Raw genomic sequence first — 23,487 nt, 5'->3', positions numbered from 1 at the left:
ACAACCCCACAGACCCCATGACCCCATTCCTCCATATCTGACCCCATAGCCCCATATCTGACCCCACAAGCGACCCCATAACCCCATAAGCGACCCCATAAGCGACCCCATAAGCGACCCCATAAGCGACCCCATAAGCGACCCCACAGCCCCTCGTTGCCATGCAGGCAGTATTATGGGATGTGCCCGGCTCAGGCTCCGCCCACAACCCCACGACCTCAGATCTCCAGGGCTCCATACCTGACCCCATAACCCCATATCTGACCCCATAAGCGACCCCATAAGCGACCCCATAAGCGACCCCACAGCCCCTCCATGCCATGCAGGCAGTATTATGGGATGTGCCCGGCTCCTGGCTCCGCCCACAACCCCACGACCTCAGATCCCCATGGCTCCATATCTGACCCCACATCCCCATATCTGACCCCATAACCGACCCCATAACCCCATAAGCGACCCCACAACCCCATAAGGACCCCATATGTGGACCCTCGTTGCCATGCAGGCAGTATTATGGGATGTGCCCGGCTCCTGGCTCCGCCCACAACCCCACAGACCCCATGACCCCATTCCTCCATATCTGACCCCATAACCCCATATCTGACCCCACAAGCGACCCCATAACCCCATAAGCGACCCCATAAGCGACCCCATAAGCGACCCCATAAGCGACCCCATAAGCGACCCCACAGCCCCTCCATGCCATGCAGGCAGTATTATGGGATGTGCCCGGCTCAGGCTCCGCCCACAACCCCACAGACCCCAGCTCCCCATACCTCCATATCTGACCCCATAACCCCACATCTGACCCCATAACCGACCCCAAAACCCCACAAGCGACCCCATAACCCCATAAGCGACCCCACAACCCCATAAGGCCCCCACAGACGGACCCTCCTTGGCGATGCGCGCAGTATTATGGGATGTGCCCGGCTCCTGGCTCCGCCCACAACCCCAGAAACCCCAGCTGCCCATGGCTCCATATCTGACCCCATAACCCCATATCTGACCCCATAACCCCATATCTGACCCCATAACCCCATATCTGACCCCATAACCCCATAAGCGATCCCATAACCCCATAACAGTATTATGGGATGCGCCTGGCTCGAGGCTCCGCCCACAACCCCACAGACCCCACGACCCCCTTCCTCCATATCTGACCCCATAACCCCATATCTGACCCCATAAGCGACCCCATAACCCCATAAGCGACCCCATAAGCGACCCCATAAGCGACCCCATAAGCGACCCCATAAGCCCACATCTGACCCCATAACCGACCCCAAAACCCCATAAGCGACCCCATAAGTGACCCCACAGCCCCTCCATGCCATGCAGGCAGTATTATGGGATGTGCCCGGCTCCTGGCTCCGCCCACAACCCCACGACCTCAGATCCCCATGGCTCCATATCTGACCCCATAACCCCATATCTGACCCCATAACCCCATATCTGACCCCATAACCCCATAAGCGACCCCACAACCCCATAAGCGACCCCATAACCCCATAAGGCCCCCACAGACGGACCCTCCTTGGCGATGCGCGCAGTATTATGGGATGTGCCCGGCTCCTGGCTCCGCCCACAGACGTTCTCGCTGTAGACCCGGAAGCGATACTCGTTGCCCATCACCAGCTCCGACACCACGCAGCGCGTCGGGCGGCTGTGCTCCAGCACCGTGAACCACTCCTGGGATACGGGGTCACGTATAGGGTCACTTATAGGGTCACTTATAGGGTCACTTATAGGGTTATGGGGTCACTTATAGGGTCAGGGGGTCACTGATGGGGTCAGGGGGTCACTTATAGGGTCACTTATAGGGTCACTTATAGGGTCAGGGGGTCACTTATAGGGTTATGGGGTCACTTATAGGGTCAGGGGGTCACTGATGGGGTCAGGGGGTCACTGATAGGGTCACTTATAGGGTCACTTATAGGGTCAGGGGATCACTTATAGGGTTATGGGGTCACTTATAGGGTCAGGGGGTCACTGATGGGGTCAGGGGGTCACTGATAGGGTCACTTATAGGGTCACTTATAGGGTCAGGGGATCACTTATAGGGTCAGGGGGTCACTTATAGGGTCACTTATAGGGTCAGGGGGTCACTTATAGGGTTATGGGGTCACTTATAGGGTCAGGGGGTCACTGATGGGGTCAGGGGGTCACTTATAGGGTCACTTGTGGGGTCACTCGGACACTGAGCAGTGAATGGGGCGGCTGTGCTCCAGCACCGTGAACCACTCCTGGGATACGGGGTCAGGGGGTCACGTATAGGGTCAGAGGGTCACTGACGGGGTCAGGGGGTCACTTATGGGGTCAGGGGGTCACTTATAGGGTCAGTTATAGGGTCACGTATAGGGTCAGGGGGTCACTGACGGGGTCAGGGGGTCACTTATGGGGTCAGGGGGTCACTTATAGGGTCAGTTATAGGGTCACTTATAGGGTCAGGGGGTCACTGATGGGGTCAGGGGGTCACTTATAGGGTCAGGGGGTCACTGATGGGGTCACTTGTGGGGTTATGGGGTCACTTGTGGGGTCACTCAGACACTGAGCAGTGAATGGGGCGGCTGTGCTCCAGCACCGTGAACCACTCCTGGGATACGGGGTCAGGGGGTCACGTATAGGGTCACTTATAGGGTCAGGGGGTCACTGATGGGGTCAGGGGGTCACTGATAGGGTCACTGATAGGGTCACTTATAGGGTCAGGGGATCACTTATAGGGTCAGGGGGTCACTTATAGGGTCACTTATAGGGTCAGTTATAGGGTCACTTATAGGGTCAGGGGGTCACTTATAGGGTCAGGGGGTCACTTATAGGGTCACTTATAGGGTCACTTATAGGGTCAGGGGATCACTTATAGGGTCAGGGGGTCACTTATAGGGTCACTTATAGGGTCACTTATAGGGTCAGGGGATCACTTATAGGGTCAGGGGGTCACTTATAGGGTCACTTATAGGGTCAGGGGGTCACTTATAGGGTCAGGGGGTCACTTATAGGGTCACTTATAGGGTCAGGGGGTCACTTATAGGGTCACTTATAGGGTCAGGGGATCACTTATAGGGTCAGGGGGTCACTTATAGGGTCACTTATAGGGTCAGGGGGTCACTTATAGGGTCACTTATAGGGTCACTTATAGGGTCAGGGGATCACTTATAGGGTCAGGGGGTCACTTATAGGGTCACTTATAGGGTCAGGGGGTCACTTATAGGGTCACTTATAGGGTCACTTATAGGGTCAGGGGATCACTTATAGGGTCAGGGGGTCACTTATAGGGTCACTTATAGGGTCAGGGGGTCACTTATAGGGTTATGGGGTCACTTATAGGGTCAGGGGGTCACTGATGGGGTCAGGGGGTCACTTATAGGGTCACTGATAGGGTCACTTATAGGGTCAGGGGATCACTTATAGGGTTATGGGGTCACTTATAGGGTCAGGGGGTCACTTATGGGGTCAGGGGGTCACTTATGGGGTCAGGGGGTCACTTATGGGGTCAGGGGATCACTTATAGGGTTATGGGGTCACTTATAGGGTCAGGGGTTCACTGACGGGGTCAGGGGGTCACTTATAGGGTCAGGGGGTCACTTATAGGGTCACTTATAGGGTCAGGGGGTCACTTATAGGGTTATGGGGTCACTTATAGGGTCAGGGGGTCACTGATGGGGTCAGGGGGTCACTGATAGGGTCACTTATAGGGTCACTTATAGGGTCAGGGGATCACTTATAGGGTTATGGGGTCACTTATAGGGTCAGGGGGTCACTTATGGGGTCAGGGGGTCACTTATAGGGTTATGGGGTCACTTATAGGGTCAGGGGTTCACTGATGGGGTCAGGGGGTCACTTATAGGGTCAGGGGGTCACTGATGGGGTCAGATCTATGGGGTGGATCTATGGGGCAGGATGTATGGGGCAGATCTATGGGGCAGGACAGATCTATATGGCAGGACGGATCTATGGGGCGGATCTATGGGGCAGGGCGGATCTATGGGATGGATCTATGGGGCAGATGTATGGGGCAGATGTATGGGGCAGATCTATGAGGCAGGGCGGATCTATGGGGCAGGACAGATCTATGGGGCAGATCTATGGGGCAGGACGGATCTATGGGGTGGATCTATGGGGCAGGGCAGAACTATGGGGCAGGACGGATCTATGGGGCAGGGTCTATGGGGCAGATCTATCGGGCAGGATCTATCGGGCAGGATCTATGGAGCAGGGCGGATCTATGGGGCGGATCTATGGGGCAGGATCTATGGGGCAGGATCTATGGGGCAGGACAGATATATGGGGCAGGATCTATGGGGCAGCTCTATGGGGCAGGACAGATCTATGGGGCAGCTCTATGGGGCAGCTCTATGGGGCAGGACAGATCTATGTGGCAGCTCTATGGGGCAGGATCTATGAGGCAGGGCGGATGTATGGGGCAGCTCTATGGGGCAGGACAGACCTATGGGGCAGGACAGACCCATGGGGCAGAATCTATGGGGCAGGACGGATCTATGGGGCAGGATCTATGGGGCAGGACAGACCTATGGGGCAGCTCTATGGGGCAGGACAGATCTATGGGGCAGCTCTATGGGGCAGGGCAGATCTATGGGGCAGGACAGGTCTATGGGGCAGGTCTATGGGGCAGGATCTGTGGGGCAGGATCTATGAGGCAGGATCTATGGAGCAGGGCAGATGTATGGGGCAGGTCTATGGGGCAGGATGGATCTATGGGGTGGATCTATGGGGCAGGATCTATGGAGCAGGATCTATGGGGCAGGTTGGATCTATAGGGCAGGATCTATGAGACAGATCTATGAGGCAGGATCTATGGAGCAGGATCTATGGGGCAGGATCTATGGGGCAGGGCGGATGTATGGGGCAGGTCTATGGGGCAGGATCTATGGGGCAGGATCTATGGGGCAGATCTATGGGGCAGATCTATGAGGCAGGATCTATGAGGCAGGATCTATGGAGCAGGGCGGATGTATGGGGCAGGTCTATGGGGCAGGATGGATCTATGGGGCAGGATCTATGGGGCAGGTTGGGTCTATGGGGCAGGTCTATGGGGCGGATCTATGGGGCAGGGCGGATCTATGGGGAAGGTCTATGGGGCAGGTCTATAGGGCAGGATCTATGGAGCAGGATCTATGGAGCAGGGTGGATGTATGGGGCAGGTCTATGGGGCAGCTGTATGGAGCAGGATGGATCTATGGGGCAGCTCTATGGGGCACGATCTATGGGGCAGCTCTATGGGGCAGGAACTATGGGGCAGCTGTATGGAGCAGGATGGATCTATGGGGCAGCTCTATGGGGCAGGATCTATGGGGCAGGTCTATGGGGCAGGATGGATATATGGGGCAGGATCTATGGGGCAGCTCTATGGGGCAGCTGTATGGAGCAGGATGGATCTATGGGGCAGGATCTATGGGGCAGGATCTATGGGGCAGCTCTATGGGGCAGCTCTATGGGGCAGCTGTATGGAGCAGGATGGATCTATGGGGCAGGATCTATGGGGCAGGATCTATAGGGCAGCTGTATGGGGCAGCTGTATGGAGCAGGATGGATCTATGGGGCAGGATCTATGGGGCAGACCATGGTCCTGGTGTCGGCCTTCTGCACGGTGTAGCCGCTGATCTCGGCGTTGCCGTCGTCCTTGGGCGGCTCCCACTGCAGCTGCGCGTTGCTGCCCCAAACCTCCGCCACCGCCACCATCCGTGGGGCGCCCGGCCGCTCTGCCCCACGGCAACACGGCGTCACCGGGACCCACGGGGACCCATAGGGACCCACAGGGACCCACAGAAACCCCATAGAGACCCATACAGACCCATAGGGACCCATAGAGACCCATACAGACCCAGAGGGACCCACAGAAACCCCATAGAGACCCATAGAGACCCATAGGGACCCATAGAGACCCATAGAGACCCATACAGACCCAGAGGGACCCACAGAAACCCCATAGAGACCCATAGAGACCCATAGGGACCCATAGGGACCCATAGAGACCCATACAGACCCAGAGGGACCCACAGAAACCCCATAGAGACCCATAGAGACCCATAGGGACCCATAGGGACCCATAGAGACCCATACAGACCCAGAGGGACCCACAGAAACCCCATAGAGACCCATAGAGACCCATAGGGACCCATAGAGACCCATAGAGACCCATAGAGACCCATACAGACCCAGAGGGACCCACAGAAACCCCATAGAGACCCATAGAGACCCATAGGGACCCATAGAGACCCATAGAGACCCATACAGACCCAGAGGGACCCACAGAAACCCCATAGAGACCCATAGAGACCCATAGGGACCCATAGGGACCCATAGAGACCCATACAGACCCAGAGGGACCCACAGAAACCCCATAGAGACCCATAGAGACCCATAGGGACCCATAGAGACCCATAGAGACCCATAGAGACCCATACAGACCCAGAGGGACCCACAGAAACCCCATAGAGACCCATAGAGACCCATAGGGACCCATAGAGACCCATAGAGACCCATACAGACCCAGAGGGACCCACAGAAACCCCATAGAGACCCATAGAGACCCATAGGGACCCATAGGGACCCATAGAGACCCATACAGACCCAGAGGGACCCACAGAAACCCCATAGAGACCCATAGAGACCCATAGGGACCCATAGAGACCCATAGAGACCCATAGAGACCCATACAGACCCAGAGGGACCCACAGAAACCCCATAGAGACCCATAGAGACCCATAGGGACCCATAGAGACCCATAGAGACCCATACAGACCCAGAGGGACCCACAGAAACCCCATAGAGACCCATAGAGACCCATAGGGACCCATAGAGACCCATAGAGACCCATACAGACCCAGAGGGACCCACAGAAACCCCATAGAGACCCATAGAGACCCATAGGGACCCATAGAGACCCATAGAGACCCATACAGACCCAGAGGGACCCACAGAAACCCCATAGAGACCCATAGAGACCCATAGGGACCCATAGAGACCCATAGAGACCCATACAGACCCAGAGGGACCCACAGAAACCCCATAGAGACCCATAGAGACCCATAGGGACCCATAGAGACCCATAGAGACCCATACAGACCCAGAGGGACCCACAGAAACCCCATAGAGACCCATAGAGACCCATAGGGACCCATAGAGACCCATACAGACCCAGAGGGACCCAGAGGGACCCACAGAAACCCCATAGGGACCCATAGAGACCCATAGGGACCCATAGGGACCCATAGGGACCCATGGAGACCCATACAGACCCATGGAGACCCATACAGACCCATAGGGACCCACAGAAACCCCATACGGACCCATAGGGACACACAGGGACCCATGGAGACCCAGAGGGACCCATAGAAATCCCATAGAGAACCATGGGGACCCATAGGGACCAAGTGAGACCCATAGGGACCCACAGCACCCCATAGAGACCCATAGAGACCCACAGAAACCCCATACAGACCCATAGGGACCCATAGGGACCCACAGAAACCCCATAGGGACCCATAGGGACCCATAGGGACCCACAGAAACCCCATAGGGACCCATAGGGACCCATAGGGACCCACAGAAACCCCATAGGGACCCATAGGGACCCATAGGGACCCACAGAAACCCCATAGGGACCCATAGGGACCCATAGGGACCCACAGAAACCCCATAGGGACCCATAGGGACCCATAGGGACCCACAGAAACCCCATAGGGACCCATAGGGACCCATAGGGACCCACAGAAACCCCATAGGGACCCACAGGGACCCATAGGGACCCACAGAAAGCCCATAGAGACCCACGGGGACCCACAGAAAGCCCATAGAGACCCATAGCGCCCCATAGGGACCCCCATAGGACCCCACAGAGACCCCATAGAAACCCCATAGGACCCCATAGAAACCCCAAAGACCCCATAGAGACCCCATAGAGACCCCATAGGACCCCAGAGACCCCATAGAGACCCCATAGAGACTCCATAGGACCCCAGAGACCCCACAGAGACCCCATAGAAACCCCATAGAAACCCCAAAGGACCCCATAGAAACCCCAAAGACCCCACAGAGACCCCATAGAGACCCCATAGAGACCCCATAGGACCCCAAAGACCCCACAGAGACCCCATAGAAACCCCAAAGGCCCCAAAGGACCCCAAAGGCGCCATAGAAACCCCATAGAAACCCCAAAGGACCCCAAAGACCCCACAGAAACCCCATAGAAACCCCAAAGGACCCCAAAGACCCCATAGAAACCCCATAGAAACCCCAAAGGACCCCAAAGACCCCATAGAAACCCCAAAGGACCCCAAAGACCCCATAGAAGCCCCAAAGGACCCCAAAGGACCCCAAAGACCCCATAGAAACCCCAAGGACCCCAAAGACCCCATAGAAACCCCGTAGAAACACCAAAGGACCCCAAAAACCCCATAGAAACCCCATAGAAACCCCAAAAGACCCCAGAGACCCCATAGAAACCCCATAGAAACCCCAAAGGACCCCAGAGACCCCATAGAAACCCCATAGAAACCCCAAAAGACCCCAAAGACCCCATAGAAACCCCATAGAAACCCCATAGAAACCCCAAAGGACCCCAAAGACCCCATAGAAACCCCATAGAAACCCCAAAGGACCCCAGAGACCCCATAGAAACCCCAAAGACCCCATAGAAACCCCATAGAAACCCCATAGAAACCCCAAAGACCCCATAGAAACCCCATAGAAACCCCATAGAAACCCCAAAGACCCCATAGAAACCCCATAGAAACCCCAAAGGACCCCAAAGACCCCATAGAAACCCCAAAGACCCCATAGAAACCCCAAAGGACCCCAAAGACCCCATAGAAACCCCATAGAAACCCCATAGAAACCCCAAAGACCCCATAGAAACCCCATAGAAACCCCATAGAAACCCCAAAGGACCCCAGAGACCCCATAGAAACCCCATAGAAACCCCAAAAGACCCCAAAGACCCCATAGAAACCCCATAGAAACCCCATAGAAACCCCAAAAGACCCCAAAGACCCCATAGAAACCCCATAGAAACCCCATAGAAACCCCAAAGGACCCCAAAGACCCCATAGAAACCCCATAGAAACCCCAAGGACCCCACAGAAACCCCATAGAAACCGCAAAGGACCCCATAGAAACTCCATAGAAATCCCATAGAAACCCCAAAGGACCCCAAAGACCCCATAGAAACCCCATAGAAACCCCAAAGGACCCCAGAGACCCCATAGAAACCCCATAGAAACCCCATAGAAACCCCATAGAAACCCCAAAGGACCCCATAGAAACTCCATAGAAATCCCATAGAAACCCCAAAGGACCCCAGAGACCCCATAGAAACCCCATAGAAACCCCAAAGGACCCCAGAGACCCCATAGAAACCCCATAGAAACCCCAAAAGACCCCAAAGGACCCCATAGAAACTCCATAGAAACCCCATAGAAACCCCAAAGGACCCCAGAGACCCCATAGAAACCCCATAGAAACCCCAAAGGACCCCAGAGACCCCATAGAAACCCCAAAGGACCCGAAAGACCCCATAGAAACCCCAAAGGACCCGAAAGACCCCATAGAAATCCCATAGAAACCCCAAAGGACCCCATAGAAACCCCATAGAAACCGCAAAGGACCCCATAGAAACTCCATAGAAACCCCATAGAAACCCCAAAGGACCCCAAAGACCCCATAGAAACCCCATAGAAACCCCAAAGGACCCCAGAGACCCCATAGAAACCCCATAGAAACCCCAAAGGACCCCAAAGACCCCATAGAAACCCCAAAGACCCCATAGAAACCCCATAGAAACCCCATAGAAACCCCAAAGACCCCATAGAAACCCCATAGAAACCCCATAGAAACCCCAAAGACCCCATAGAAACCCCATAGAAACCCCAAAGGACCCCAAAGACCCCATAGAAACCCCAAAGGACCCCAAAGACCCCACAGAAACCCCATAGAAACCCCAAAGGACCCCAGAGACCCCATAGAAACCCCATAGAAACCCCAAAGGACCCCAAAGACCCCATAGAAACCCCAAAGACCCCATAGAAACCCCATAGAAACCCCAAAGACCCCATAGAAACCCCATAGAAACCCCATAGAAACCCCAAAGACCCCATAGAAACCCCATAGAAACCCCATAGAAACCCCAAAGGACCCCAAAGACCCCATAGAAACCCCAAAGGACCCCAAAGACCCCATAGAAACCCCATAGAAACCCCATAGAAACCCCAAAGTGCCCACGGACCCCCCTGGGCGCCGCCGGTCCTCCCAGGCCGTACCTACGACCCTGAGCCGCACGATGGCGCTGTCCTCCATGTTCTCTATGCGCACGCGCATCTCGTAGTCGCCGGACAGCTCCCGCGTGGCGGAGCGGATGAAGAACACCGAGTCCACGTCCGACGTGCGGGTCTGCACTTCCGCCGGAAGTGGGGAACCGCCGCGGCTCCAGGTCACTTGAGGCCGGGGCTTCCCCTGATTGGGGGGATGGGGGGAGTATGGGGTCAGATGGGGTCAGACGGGGTCAGACGGGGTCAGATGGGGTCAGACGGGGTCAGACGGGGTCAGACGGGGTCAGATGGGGTCAGATGGGGTCAGACGGGGTCAGACGGGGTCAGATGGGGTCAGACGGGGTCAGACGGGGTCAGATGGGGTCAGATGGGGTCAGACGGGGTCAGACGGGGTCAGATGGGGTCAGATGGGGTCAGATGGGGTCAGACGGGGTCAGACGGGGTCAGATGGGGTCGTATGGGGTTATATGGGATCATATGGGGTCATACGGGGTCATACGGAGTCAGATGGGATCATATAGGGTCGTATGAGGTCAGATGGGGTCAGATGAGGTTGTATGGGGTCAGACGGGGTCAGATGGGGTCAGACGGGGTTGTATGGGGTCATAGGGGGTCAGATGGGGTCAGATGAGGTCAGACGGGGCCAGATGGGGTTATATGGGGTCAGACGGGGTCAGATGGGGTCAGACGGGGTTGTATGGGGTCATATGGGGTTGTATGGGGTCATATGGGGTCAGATGGGGTCGGATGGGGTCAGATGGGGTCAGATGGGGTCAGATGGGGTTATACGGGTCAGATGGGGTCAGATGGGGTCATATGGGAACATATGGGGTTGTATGGGGTCGTATGGGGTCAGATGGGGTCAGATGGGGTCAGATGGGATCATATAGGGTCGTATGGGGTCAGATGAGGTTGTATGGGGTCAGACAGGATCAGATGGGGTCAGACGGGGTCAGATGGAGTCAGATGGGGTCGTATGGGGTCAGATGGGGTCAGATGAGGTCAGATGGGGTTATATGGGGTCAGATGGGGTCAGATGGGGTTGTACGGGGTCATATGGGGTCAGACGGGGTCAGATGGGGTCAGATGGGGTTGTATGGGGTCAGATGGGGTCAGATGGGGTCAGACGGGGTCAGATGGGGTCAGATGGGGTCAGATGGGGTCGTATGGGGTCAGATGGGGTCAGACGGGGTCAGACGGGGTCAGATGGGGTCAGATGGGGTCGTATGGGGTCAGATGGGGTCAGATGGGGTCAGACGGGGTCAGATGGGGTCAGATGGGGTCAGATGGGGTCAGATGGGGTCAGACGGGGTCAGATGGGGTCAGATGGGGTCAGATGGGGTCAGACGGGGTCAGATGGGGTCAGATGGGGTCGTATGGGGTCAGATGGGGTCAGACGGGGTCAGATGGGGTCAGATGGGGTCGTATGAGGTCAGATGGGGTCAGACGGGTCAGACGGGGTCAGATGGGGTCGTATGGGGTTATATGGGATCATATGGGGTCATACGGGGTCATACGGAGTCAGATGGGATCATATAGGGTCGTATGAGGTCAGATGGGGTCAGATGAAGTTGTATGGGGTCAGACAGGGTCAGATGGGGTCAGACGGGGTCAGATGGGGTCAGATGGGGTCGTATGGGGTCAGATGGGGTCAGACGGGGCCAGATGGGGTTATATGGGGTCAGACGGGGTCAGATGGGGTCAGATGGGGTCAGACGGGGTTGTATGGGGTCATATGGGGTTGTATGGGGTCATATGGGGTCAGATGGGGTCGTATGGGGTCAGATGGGGTCAGACAGGGTCAGACGGGGTCAGATGGGGTCAGATGGGGTCAGATGGGGTTATACGGGTCAGATGGGGTCAGATGGGGTCATATGGGAACATATGGGGTTGTATGGGGTCGTATGGGGTCAGATGGGGCCAGATGGGGTCAGATGGGATCATATAGGGTCGTATGGGGTCAGATGAGGTTGTATGGGGTCAGACAGGATCAGATGGGGTCAGACGGGGTCAGATGGAGTCAGATGGGGTCGTATGGGGTCAGATGGGGTCAGATGAGGTCAGATGGGGTTATATGGGGTCAGATGGGGTCAGATGGGGTTGTACGGGGTCATATGGGGTCAGATGGGGTCAGATGGGGTCAGATGGGGTCAGTTGGGGTCATATGGGGCCAGATGGGGTCAGATGGGGTTGTATGGGGTCAGATCTATGGGGCAGGGGCGGGTGTAGATTTATGGGGTGGGAACAGATCTATGGGGTGGGGATGGAGGCAGATCTATGGGGTGGGGGCAGATCTATGGGGCGGGGATGGGTGCAGATCTATGGGGTGGGGGTGAATCTATGGGGCGGGGATGGGGGTGGATCTGTGGGGTGTGGTGCATCTATGGGGCAGATCTATGGGGCAGGGCGGATCTATGGGGCAGATCTATGGGGCGGAGTGGATCTATGGGGCAGATCTATGGGGTGGGGCAGATCTACGGGGTGGGGCGGATCTATGGGGCAGATCTATGGGGCAGAGTGGATCTATGGGGCAGATCTATGGGGCATGGCAGATGTATGGGGCAGATCTATGGGGGGTGGCGGATGTATGGGGCAGATCTATGGGGCGGGGCAGATCTATGGGGCAGATCTAAGGGGCAGAGTGGATCCATGGGGCAGATCTGTGGGGTGAGGCGGATCTATGGGGCGGATGTATGGGCGGGGCAGATCTATGGGGCAGAGTGGATCTATGGGGCAGATCTATGGGGTGTGGCAGATCTATGGGGCGGAGTGGATCTATGGGGCAGATGAATGGGGCAGGGCGGATCTATGGGGTGAATGTATGGGGCAGGGCAGATCTATGGGGCGTTGCAGATCTATGGGGCGGTTCTATGGGGTGGATCTATGGGGCAGATCTATGGGGCGGATCTATGGGGTGGATCTATGGGCCGGATCTATGGGGCAGAGTGGATCTATGGGGCAGATCTATGGGGTGGGGCAGATCTATGGGACGGATCTATGGGGCGGGGTGGATGTATGGGGCAGATCTATGGGGCAGATCTATGGGGCAGGGTGGATGTATGGAGCAGATCTATGGGGCGGGGCGGATCTATGGGGCAGATCTATGGGGCGGATCTATGGGGCAGATGAATGGGGCAGGGCGGATCTATGGGGTGAATGTATGGGGCAGGGCAGATCTATGGGGCGTTGCAGATCTATGGGGCGGATCTATGGGGCAGATGAATGGGGCAGGGCGGATCTATGGGGTGAATGTATGGGGCAGGGCAGATCTATGGGGCGTTGCAGATCTATGGGGCGGATCTATGGGGCAGATGAATGGGGCAGGGCGGATCTATGGGGTGAATGTATGGGGCAGGGCAGATCTATGGGGCGTTGCAGATCTATGGGGCGGATCTATGGGGCAGATGAATGGGGCAGGGTGGATCTATGGGGTGAATGTATGGGGCATTGCAGATCTATGGGGCGTTGCAGATCTATGGGGCGGATCTATGGGGCGGATCTATGGGGCGGATGAATGGGGCAGGGAGGATCTATGGGGTGAATGTATGGGGCAGGGCAGATCTATGGGGCGTTGCAGATCTATGGGGCGGATCTATGGGGTGGATCTATGGGGCAGATGAATGGGGCAGGGCGGATCTATGGGGTGAATGTATGGGGCAGGGCAGATCTATGGGGCGTTGCAGATCTATGGGGCGGATCTATGGGGTGGATCTATGGGGCAGATGAATGGGGCAGGGCGGATCTATGGGGTGAATGTATGGGGCAGGGCAGATCTATGGGGCGTTGCAGATCTATGGGGCGGATCTATGGGGCAGATGAATGGGGCAGGGCGGATCTATGGGGTGAATGTATGGGGCAGGGCAGATCTATGGGGCGTTGCAGATCTATGGGGCGGATCTATGGGGTGGATCTATGGGGCAGATCTATGGGGCAGGGCGGATCTATGGGGTGAATGTATGGGGCAGGGCAGATCTATGGGGCGTTGCAGATCTATGGGGCAGGATCTATGGGGCGTTGCAGATCTATGGGGCAGATCTATGGGGCGTTGCAGATCTATGGGGCGTTGCAGATCTATGGGGCAGATGAATGGGGCAGGGCGGATCTATGGGGTGAATGTATGGGGCAGGGCAGATCTATGGGGCGTTGCAGATCTATGGGGCGGTTCTATGGGGTGGATCTATGGGGCAGATCTATGGGGCGGATCTATGGGGTGGATCTATGGGCCGGATCTATGGGGCAGAGTGGATCTATGGGGCAGATCTATGGGGTGGGGCAGATCTATGGGACGGATCTATGGGGCGGGGTGGATGTATGGGGCAGATCTATGGGGCAGATCTATGGGGCAGGGTGGATGTATGGAGCAGATCTATGGGGCGGGGCGGATCTATGGGGCAGATCTATGGGGCGGATCTATGGGGCAGATGAATGGGGCAGGGCGGATCTATGGGGTGAATGTATGGGGCAGGGCAGATCTATGGGGCGTTGCAGATCTATGGGGCGGATCTATGGGGCAGATGAATGGGGCAGGGCGGATCTATGGGGTGAATGTATGGGGCAGGGCAGATCTATGGGGCGTTGCAGATCTATGGGGCGGATCTATGGGGCAGATGAATGGGGCAGGGTGGATCTATGGGGTGAATGTATGGGGCGTTGCAGATCTATGGGGCGTTGCAGATCTATGGGGCGGATCTATGGGGCGGATCTATGGGGCAGATGAATGGGGCAGGGAGGATCTATGGGGTGAATGTATGGGGCAGGGCAGATCTATGGGGCGTTGCAGATCTATGGGGCGGATCTATGGGGCAGATGAATGGGGCAGGGTGGATCTATGGGGTGAATGTATGGGGCGTTGCAGATCTATGGGGCGTTGCAGATCTATGGGGCGGATCTATGGGGTGGATCTATGGGGCAGATCTATGGGGCAGGGCGGATCTATGGGGTGAATGTATGGGGCAGGGCAGATCTATGGGGCGTTGCAGATCTATGGGGCAGGATCTATGGGGCGTTGCAGATCTATGGGGCAGATCTATGGGGCGTTGCAGATCTATGGGGCGTTGCAGATCTATGGGGCAGATGAATGGGGCAGGGCGGATCTATGGGGTGAATGTATGGGGCAGGGCAGATCTATGGGGCGTTGCAGATCTATGGGGCGGATCTATGGGGTGGATCTATGGGGCAGATGAATGGGGCAGGGCGGATCTATGGGGTGAATGTATGGGGCAGGGCAGATCTATGGGGCGTTGCAGATCTATGGGGCGGATCTATGGGGCAGATGAATGGGGCAGGGCGGATCTATGGGGTGAATGTATGGGGCAGGGCAGATCTATGGGGCGTTGCAGATCTATGGGGCGGATCTATGGGGTGGATCTATGGGGCAGATCTATGGGGCAGGGCGGATCTATGGGGTGAATGTATGGGGCAGGGCAGATCTATGGGGCGTTGCAGATCTATGGGGCAGGATCTATGGGGCGTTGCAGATCTATGGGGCAGATCTATGGGGCGTTGCAGATCTATGGGGCGTTGCAGATCTATGGGGCAGATGAATGGGGCAGGGCGGATCTATGGGGTGAATGTATGGGGCAGGGCAGATCTATGGGGCGTTGCAGATCTATGGGGCGGATCTATGGGGCGGATCTATGGGGCAGCGGCAGGCCGTACCTGGAAGGGGATGACGAGGTTGACCTGCTCCCCCACGCGCCTCATGTAGGTCTGGCGCAGGTGCCGAGGCAGCCGGATCTTGGGGCGCTCTGAGCGAACAGACCCACAAGTGCCCCATAAGTGCCCCATAAGTGCCCCATAGAGACCCATAAGTGCCCCATAAGTGCCCCATAAGTGCCCATAGACCCATAGAGACCCATAAGTGCCCCATAAGTGCCCCAAGAGACCCATAAGTGCCCCACTGAGACCCACAAGTGCCCCATAAGTGCCCCATAAGTGCCCCATTGAGACCCACAAGTGCCCCATAAGTGCCCCATAGAGACCCATAAGTGCCCCATAAGTGCCCCAAGAGACCCCTAAGTTCCCCATTGAGACCCACAAGTGCCCTATAAGTGACCCACAGACCCATAATTGCCCAAGTGCCCCACTGAGACCCACAAGTGCCCCATAAGTGCCCCATAAGTGCCCCATTGAGACCCACAAGTGCCCCATAAGTGTCCCACAAGTGCCCCATAGAGACCCACAAGTGCCCCATTGAGACCCACAAGTGCCCCATAAGTGTCCCACAAGTGCCCCATAGCGACCCATAAGCGCCCCATAAGTGCCCCATAAGTGCCCCATTGAGACCCACAAGTGCCCCACAAGTGCCCTATAAGTGACCCACAGACCCATAAGTGCCCCACAAGTGCCCCATTGAGACCCACAAGTGCCCCATAAGTGCCCCATTGAGACCCACAAGTGCCCCATAAGTGCCCATAGACCCATAGAGACCTGTAAGTGCCCCATAGGCCCATAAGTGCCCCACAAGTGCCCCATAAGTGCCCATAGACCCATAGAGACCCATAAGTGCCCCATAAGTGCCCCATAAGTGCCCCATCGAGACCCATGAATGCCCCATTGAGACCCACAAGAGCCCCATAAGTGCCCCATAAGTGCCCCATAGAGACCCATAACTGCCCCACAGCGACCCACAACCACCCCACAACCACCCCACAGCGTCCCCCACCCATACCCACGATCTCTCAGATGGTGACAGGCTGCCCCATAGCGACCATAACTGCCCCATATCGCCCCATAACCGTCCCATACTGACCCATAACCACCCCATATCGCCACATAACCGCCCCATAGCGCCCCCTAGGTGCCCCATAGCGTACCCACAATCTCTCGGATGGTGACAGGCTACGCCATAGCGACCCCTTACTGCCCCATAGCGACGCATAGTCACCCCATAGCGCCCCATAACCACCCCATACTGACCAATAACCGCCCCATAGCGCCCCACAACCGCCCCATAGCGCCCCATAACCGCCCCATAGCGTACCCACGATCTCTCGGATGGTGACAGGCTGCGCCATAGCACCCCATAGCGCCCCATATTGCCCCATTACCACCCCGTAACGCCCCATAGCGCCCCATAACCACCCCATAGCGCCCCATAGCGTACCCACGATCTCTCGGATGGTGACAGGCTGCGCCATAGCGCCCCATAAGCGCCCCATACTGACCCATAACCACCCCATACTGACCCCTAACCACCCCATAGTGCCCCATAGCGTCCCATAGCGTACCCACGATCTCTCGGATGGTGACAGGCTGCCCCATACTGACCCATAACCACCCCATAGCGCCCCATAACCGCCCCATACTGACCCCTAACCACCCCATAGAGCCCCATAGCCACCCCATACTGACCCCATAGCGCCCCATAGCGCCCCCTAGCGTACCCACGATCTCTCGGATGGTGACAGGCTGCCCCATACTGACCCATAACCGCCCCATAGCGCCCCATAACTGCCCCATACTGACCCATAACCACCCCATAGCGCCCCATAACCGCCCCATACTGACCCATAACCACCCCATAGCGCCCCATAACCGCCCCATACTGACCCCGTAGTGCCCCATAGCGCCCCATAGCGTACCCACGATCTCTCGGATGGTGACAGGCTGCGCCATAGCGCCCCATAACCACCCCATACTGACCCATAACTACCCCATAGCGCCCCATAACCACCCCATACTGACCCCATAGCGCCCCCTAATCGCCCCCCCCACGTACCCACGATCTCTCGGATGGTGACAGGCTGCCCCATACTGACCCATAACCACCCCATAGAGCCCCATAACCACCCCATACTGACCCATAACCACCCCATAGCGCCCCATAACCGCCCCATAACGTACCCATAACCACCCCATAGCGCCCCATAACCACCCCATACTGACCCATAACCACCCCATAGCGCCCCATAACCACCCCATAACGTACCCATAACCACCCCATAGCGCCCCATAACCACCCCATACTGACCCATTACCACCCCATAGCGCCCCATAACCACCCCATAGCGCCCCATAACCACCCCATACTGACCCATAACCACCCCATAGCGCCCCATAACCGCCCCATAACGTACCCATTACCACCCCATAGCGCCCCATAACCACCCCATAGCGCCCTCTAGCGTACCCACGATCTCTCGGATGGTGACAAGCTGCGCCATAGTGCCCCATAACCACCCCATACTGACCCCTTACCGCCCCATAGCGCCCCATAACCACCCCATACTGACCCCTTACCGCCCCATAGCGCCCCATAGCGTACCCACGATCTCTCGGATGGTGACAGGCTGTGCCATAGCGCCCCATAACCGCCCCATACTGACCCCTAACCGCCCCATAGCGCCCCATAACCGCCCCATAGCGCCCCATAGCGCCCCATAGCGTACCCACGATCTCTCGGATGGTGACAGGCTGCGCCATGGTGGCCGGGGGGCTTTTGCCCGCCATGTTGACGCTGATGACCCGGAAGAGCAGCCGCTCCCCCGTGGGGAGGCCCCGCACCGTCAGCCCGCAGCGCTCCACCAGCTCCGTGTTGGCTGCCACCCATTCGTCCGCTGGTTGGGGGGGGGTCAAAGGTCAAAGGTCAGGGGTCAGGGTTAGGGGAGGGGGGCAGGGTATGGGGCAGGGTTAAGGGTCAGGGGTCAAGGTTAGGGGTAGGGACTGTGGGGCAGGGTTAGGAGTCAGGCGTCAGGGTTAGGGTCAGGGGCTGTGGGGCAGGGTTAGGGGTCAGGGGTCGAGTTAGGGTTAGGGACTGTGGGGCAGGGTTAGGGGTAAGGGTCAGGGTTAGGGGTCAGGGGTAAGGGTTAGGGGAGGGGGTCAGGGGTCAGAGTTAGGGGAGGGGGGCAGGGTATGGGGCAGGGTTAGGGGTCAGGAGTCAAGTTAGGGTCAGGGGTTGTGGGGCAGGGTTAGAAGGGGTCAAGTTAGGGTCCGGGGCTGTGGGGCAGGTTAGGGGTCAGGGTTAGGGTCAGGGTTAGGGTCAGGGTTAGGGGAGGGGGGCAGGGTTAGGGCTCAGGGGTAAAGGTTAGGGTTAGGGACTGTGGGGCAGGGTTAGGAATCAGGGGTCAAGTTAGGGGTAAGGGTCAGGGTTAGGGGTCAGGGGTCAGCGTTAGGGGTCAGGGTTAGGGGAGGGGGGGCAGGGTATGGGGCAGGGTTAGGGCTCAGGGGTCAAGGTTAGGGGTAAGGACTGTGGGGCAGGGTTAGGAGTCAGGGGTCAGGGTTAAGGGTCAGGGGCTGTGGGGCAGGGTTAGGGGTCAGGGGTCAGGGTTAGGGTCAGGGGCTGTGGGGCAGGGTTAGGGGTCAGGGGTCAGGGTTAGGGGTAAGGGTCAGGGTTAGGGGTCAGGGGTCAGCGTTAGGGGTCAGGGTCAGGGGTCAGGGGTAAGGGTTAGGGGAGGGGGTCAGGGGTCAGAGTTAGGGGAGGGGGGCAGGGTATGGGGCAGGGTTAGGGGGTCAGGGGTCAAGGTTAGGGTCAGGGGCTGTGGGGCAGGGTTAGGGGTCAGGGGTCAGGGGTCCGGGTTAGGGGTAAGGGTCAGGGTTAGGGGAGGGGTCAGGGTTAGGGGTCAGGGGTCAGCATTAGGGGAGGGGTTCTGGGGTCAGGGTTAGGGGAGGGGGTCCAGGTTAGGGGTCAGGGTTAGGGGTCAGAGGTCAAGTTAGGGTCAGGGGCTGTGGGGCAGGGTTAGGGGTCAGGGTTAGGGTCAGGGTCTGGGGTCAGATTTAGGGGAGGGAGTCAGGGTATGGGGCAGGGTTAGGGGTCAGGGGTCAGGGTTAGGGCATGGGGGTCAGGGGTTAGGGTTAGGGGCTGTGGGGCACAGTTAGGGGTCAGGGTATGGGGCAGGGTTAGGGGTCAGGGGTCAGGGTTAGGGGAGGGGGTCAGGGTTAAGGGAAGGGTCAGGGGTCAGGATAAGGGGAAAGGGCACCACTAGGGGCGCCTATGGGGCAGCTATGGGGCAGTTATGGGGGATCTATGGGATATCTATGGGGCAGCTATGGGGCAGCTATGGGGGATCTATGGGATATCTATGGGATAACTGTGGGATACCTATGGGATATCTATGGGGCAGCTATGGGGCAGCTATGGGATATCAATGGGGCAGCTATGGGGCAGCTATGGGATATCTATGGGGCAGCTATGGGGGATCTATGGGGCAGCTATGGGGCAGCTATGGGGGATCTATGGGATATCTATGGGGCAGCTATGGGGGATCTATGGGATATCTATGGGGCAGCTATGGGGCAGTTATGGGGCAGCTATGGGATATCTATGGGGCAGCTATGGGATCTCTATGGGGCAGCTATAGGGCAGCTGTGGGATATCTATGGGGCAGCTATGGGGGATCTATGGGGCAGCAATGGGGGATCTATGGGATATCTATGGGGCAGCTATGGGGCAGCTATGGGGGATCTATGGGGCAGCTGTGGGGCGGCGCGGACTCACATCCCTCCTTGCACCACTCCACCAGGTATCCGTCGACGCCGCCGGCCCCGATTCGCTCTGGGGGCCTCCACTTGAGGGTGGCCGTGGTGTCCGTGACGTCCTCCAGAACCACGTGGGTCGGCTCACTGGTCGGCGCTGCCCCACATCGCCCCACATTGAGCCCCACTGCCCCACATCGCCCCACATTGAGCCCCACTGCCCCACATCGCCCCACATTCAGCCCCCATTGCCTCACATTCAGCCCCACTGCCCCACATCGCCCCACATTGAGCCCCACTGCCCCACATTCAGCCCTCACTGCCCCACATTCAGCCCCCACTGCCCCACATCGCCCCACATTGAGACCCCACTGCCCCACATTCAGCCCCACTGCCCTACATCACCACAAATTCAGCCCTCACTGCCCCACATTGAGACCCCACTGCCCCACATCGCCCCACATTCAGCCCCCATTGCCTCACATTCAGCCCCACTGCCCCACATCACCCCACATTGAGCCCCACTGCCCCACATTCAGCCCCACTGCCCCACATTCAGCCCCCACTGCCCCACATTCAGCCCCACTGCCCCACATTCAGCCCCCACTGCCCCACATCGCCCCACATTCAGCCCCCATTGCCTCACATTCAGCCCCACTGCCCCACATCACCCCACATTGAGCCCCACTGCCCCACATTCAGCCCCCACTGCCCCACATCGCCCCACATTGAGCCCCACTGCCCCACATTCAGCCCTCACTGCCCCACATTCAGCCCCCACTGCCCCACATCGCCCCACATTCAGCCCCACTGCCCCACATCGCCCCACATTCAGCCCCCACTGCCCCACATTCAGCCCCACTGCCCCACATTCAGCCCTCACTGCCCCGCATCGCCCCACACTCAGCCCCCACTGCCCCACATCGCCCCACATTCAGCCCCCACTGCCCCACATTCATCCCCCACTGCCCCACATCGCCCCACACTCAGCCCCCACCGCCCCACATCGCCCCACATTCAGCCCCCACTGCCCCACATTCAGCCCTCACTGCCCCACATCGCCCCACATTCAGCCCCCATCGCCCCCCATCGCCCCACATTCACCCCCCACTGCCCCACATTCAGCCCCCACTGCCCCACATTCAGCCCCACTGCCCCACATCGCCCCACATTCAGCCCCACTGCCCCACATTCAGCCCTCACTGCCCCACATCGCCCCACATTCAGCCCCCACTGCCCCACATTCAGCCCTCACTGCCCCACATTCAGCCCCCACTGCCCCACATCGCCCCACATTGAGACCCCACTGCCCCACATTCAGCCCCACTGCCCTACATCACCACAAATTCAGCCCTCACTGCCCCACATTGAGACCCCACTGCCCCACATCGCCCCACATTCAGCCCCCATTGCCTCACATTCAGCCCCACTGCCCCACATCACCCCACATTGAGCCCCACTGCCCCACATTCAGCCCCCATTGCCCCACATCACCCCACATTGAGACCCCACTGCCCCACATTCAGCCCCACTGCCCCACATCGCCCCACATTGAGACCCCACTGCCCCACATTCAGCCCCACTGCCCCACATTCAGCCCCCACTGCCCCACATCGCCCCACATTCAGCCCCACTGCCCCACATTCAGCCCCCACTGCCCCACATTCAGCCCCACTGCCCCACATCGCCCCACATTCAGCCCCACTGCCCCACATTCAGCCCTCACTGCCCCACATCGCCCCACATTCAGCCCCCACTGCCCCACATTCAGCCCTCACTGCCCCACATTCAGCCCCCACTGCCCCACATCGCCCCACATTGAGACCCCACTGCCCCACATTCAGCCCCACTGCCCTACATCACCACAAATTCAGCCCTCACTGCCCCACATTGAGACCCCACTGCCCCACATCGCCCCACATTCAGCCCCCATTGCCTCACATTCAGCCCCACTGCCCCACATCACCCCACATTGAGCCCCACTGCCCCACATTCAGCCCCCATTGCCCCACATCACCCCACATTGAGACCCCACTGCCCCACATTCAGCCCCACTGCCCCACATCGCCCCACATTGAGACCCCACTGCCCCACATTCAGCCCCACTGCCCCACATTCAGCCCCCACTGCCCCACATCGCCCCACATTCAGCCCCCATTGCCTCACATTCAGCCCCACTGCCCCACATTCAGCCCCACTGCCCCACATTCAGCCCCCACTGCCCCACATCGCCCCACATTCAGCCCCCATTGCCTCACATTCAGCCCCACTGCCCCACATCACCCCACATTGAGCCCCACTGCCCCACATTCAGCCCCCACTGCCCCACATCGCCCCACATTCAGCCCCACTGCCCCACATTCAGCCCTCACTGCCCCACATTCAGCCCCCACTGCCCCACATCGCCCCACATCCAGCCCCACTGCCCCACATTCAGCCCTCACTGCCCCGCATCGCCCCACACTCAGCCCCCACTGCCCCACATCGCCCCACATTCAGCCCCCACTGCCCCACATTCAGCCCCCACTGCCCCACATCGCCCCACACTCAGCCCCCACTGCCCCACATCGCCCCACATTCAGCCCCCACTGCCCCACATTCAGCCCTCACTGCCCCACATCGCCCCACATTCAGCCCCCATCGCCCCCCATCGCCCCACATTCAGCCCCCACTGCCCCACACTCAGCCCCCACTGCCCCACATCGCCCCACATTGAGCCCCACTGCCCCACATTCAGCCCTCACTGCCCCACATTCAGCCCCCACTGCCCCACATCGCCCCACATTCA

The 23,487-nt window shown here is 58.3% G+C and overlaps 1 protein-coding gene across 1 annotated transcript in view; it reads right to left on the bottom strand.

Annotated features, from left to right (window-relative positions):
- LOC306957596 (myosin-binding protein C, fast-type-like) overlaps positions 1-20,978 on the bottom strand; it is a gene marked incomplete at both ends in the record, with an annotated part of 30,172 nt that extends 9,194 nt beyond the window's left edge. The window contains 7 exons of the mRNA XM_079551081.1: positions 1,533-1,692; positions 5,581-5,720; positions 10,278-10,470; positions 15,945-16,033; positions 18,677-18,844; positions 20,722-20,856; positions 20,957-20,978. Of these exons, the coding sequence (XP_079407207.1) occupies positions 1,533-1,692; positions 5,581-5,720; positions 10,278-10,470; positions 15,945-16,033; positions 18,677-18,844; positions 20,722-20,856; positions 20,957-20,978 (907 nt within the window). The remainder of the gene's footprint in view (positions 1-1,532; positions 1,693-5,580; positions 5,721-10,277; positions 10,471-15,944; positions 16,034-18,676; positions 18,845-20,721; positions 20,857-20,956) is intronic.
- Positions 20,979-23,487: the final 2,509 nt, after the last annotated feature.

Source organism: Tetrao urogallus (assembly GCF_951394365.1).
Source record: "Tetrao urogallus genome assembly, contig: scaffold_146, whole genome shotgun sequence".
Classification (NCBI taxonomy): Eukaryota; Metazoa; Chordata; class Aves; order Galliformes; family Phasianidae; genus Tetrao; species Tetrao urogallus.
This window is presented reverse-complemented; position numbering and strand designations above follow the sequence as displayed.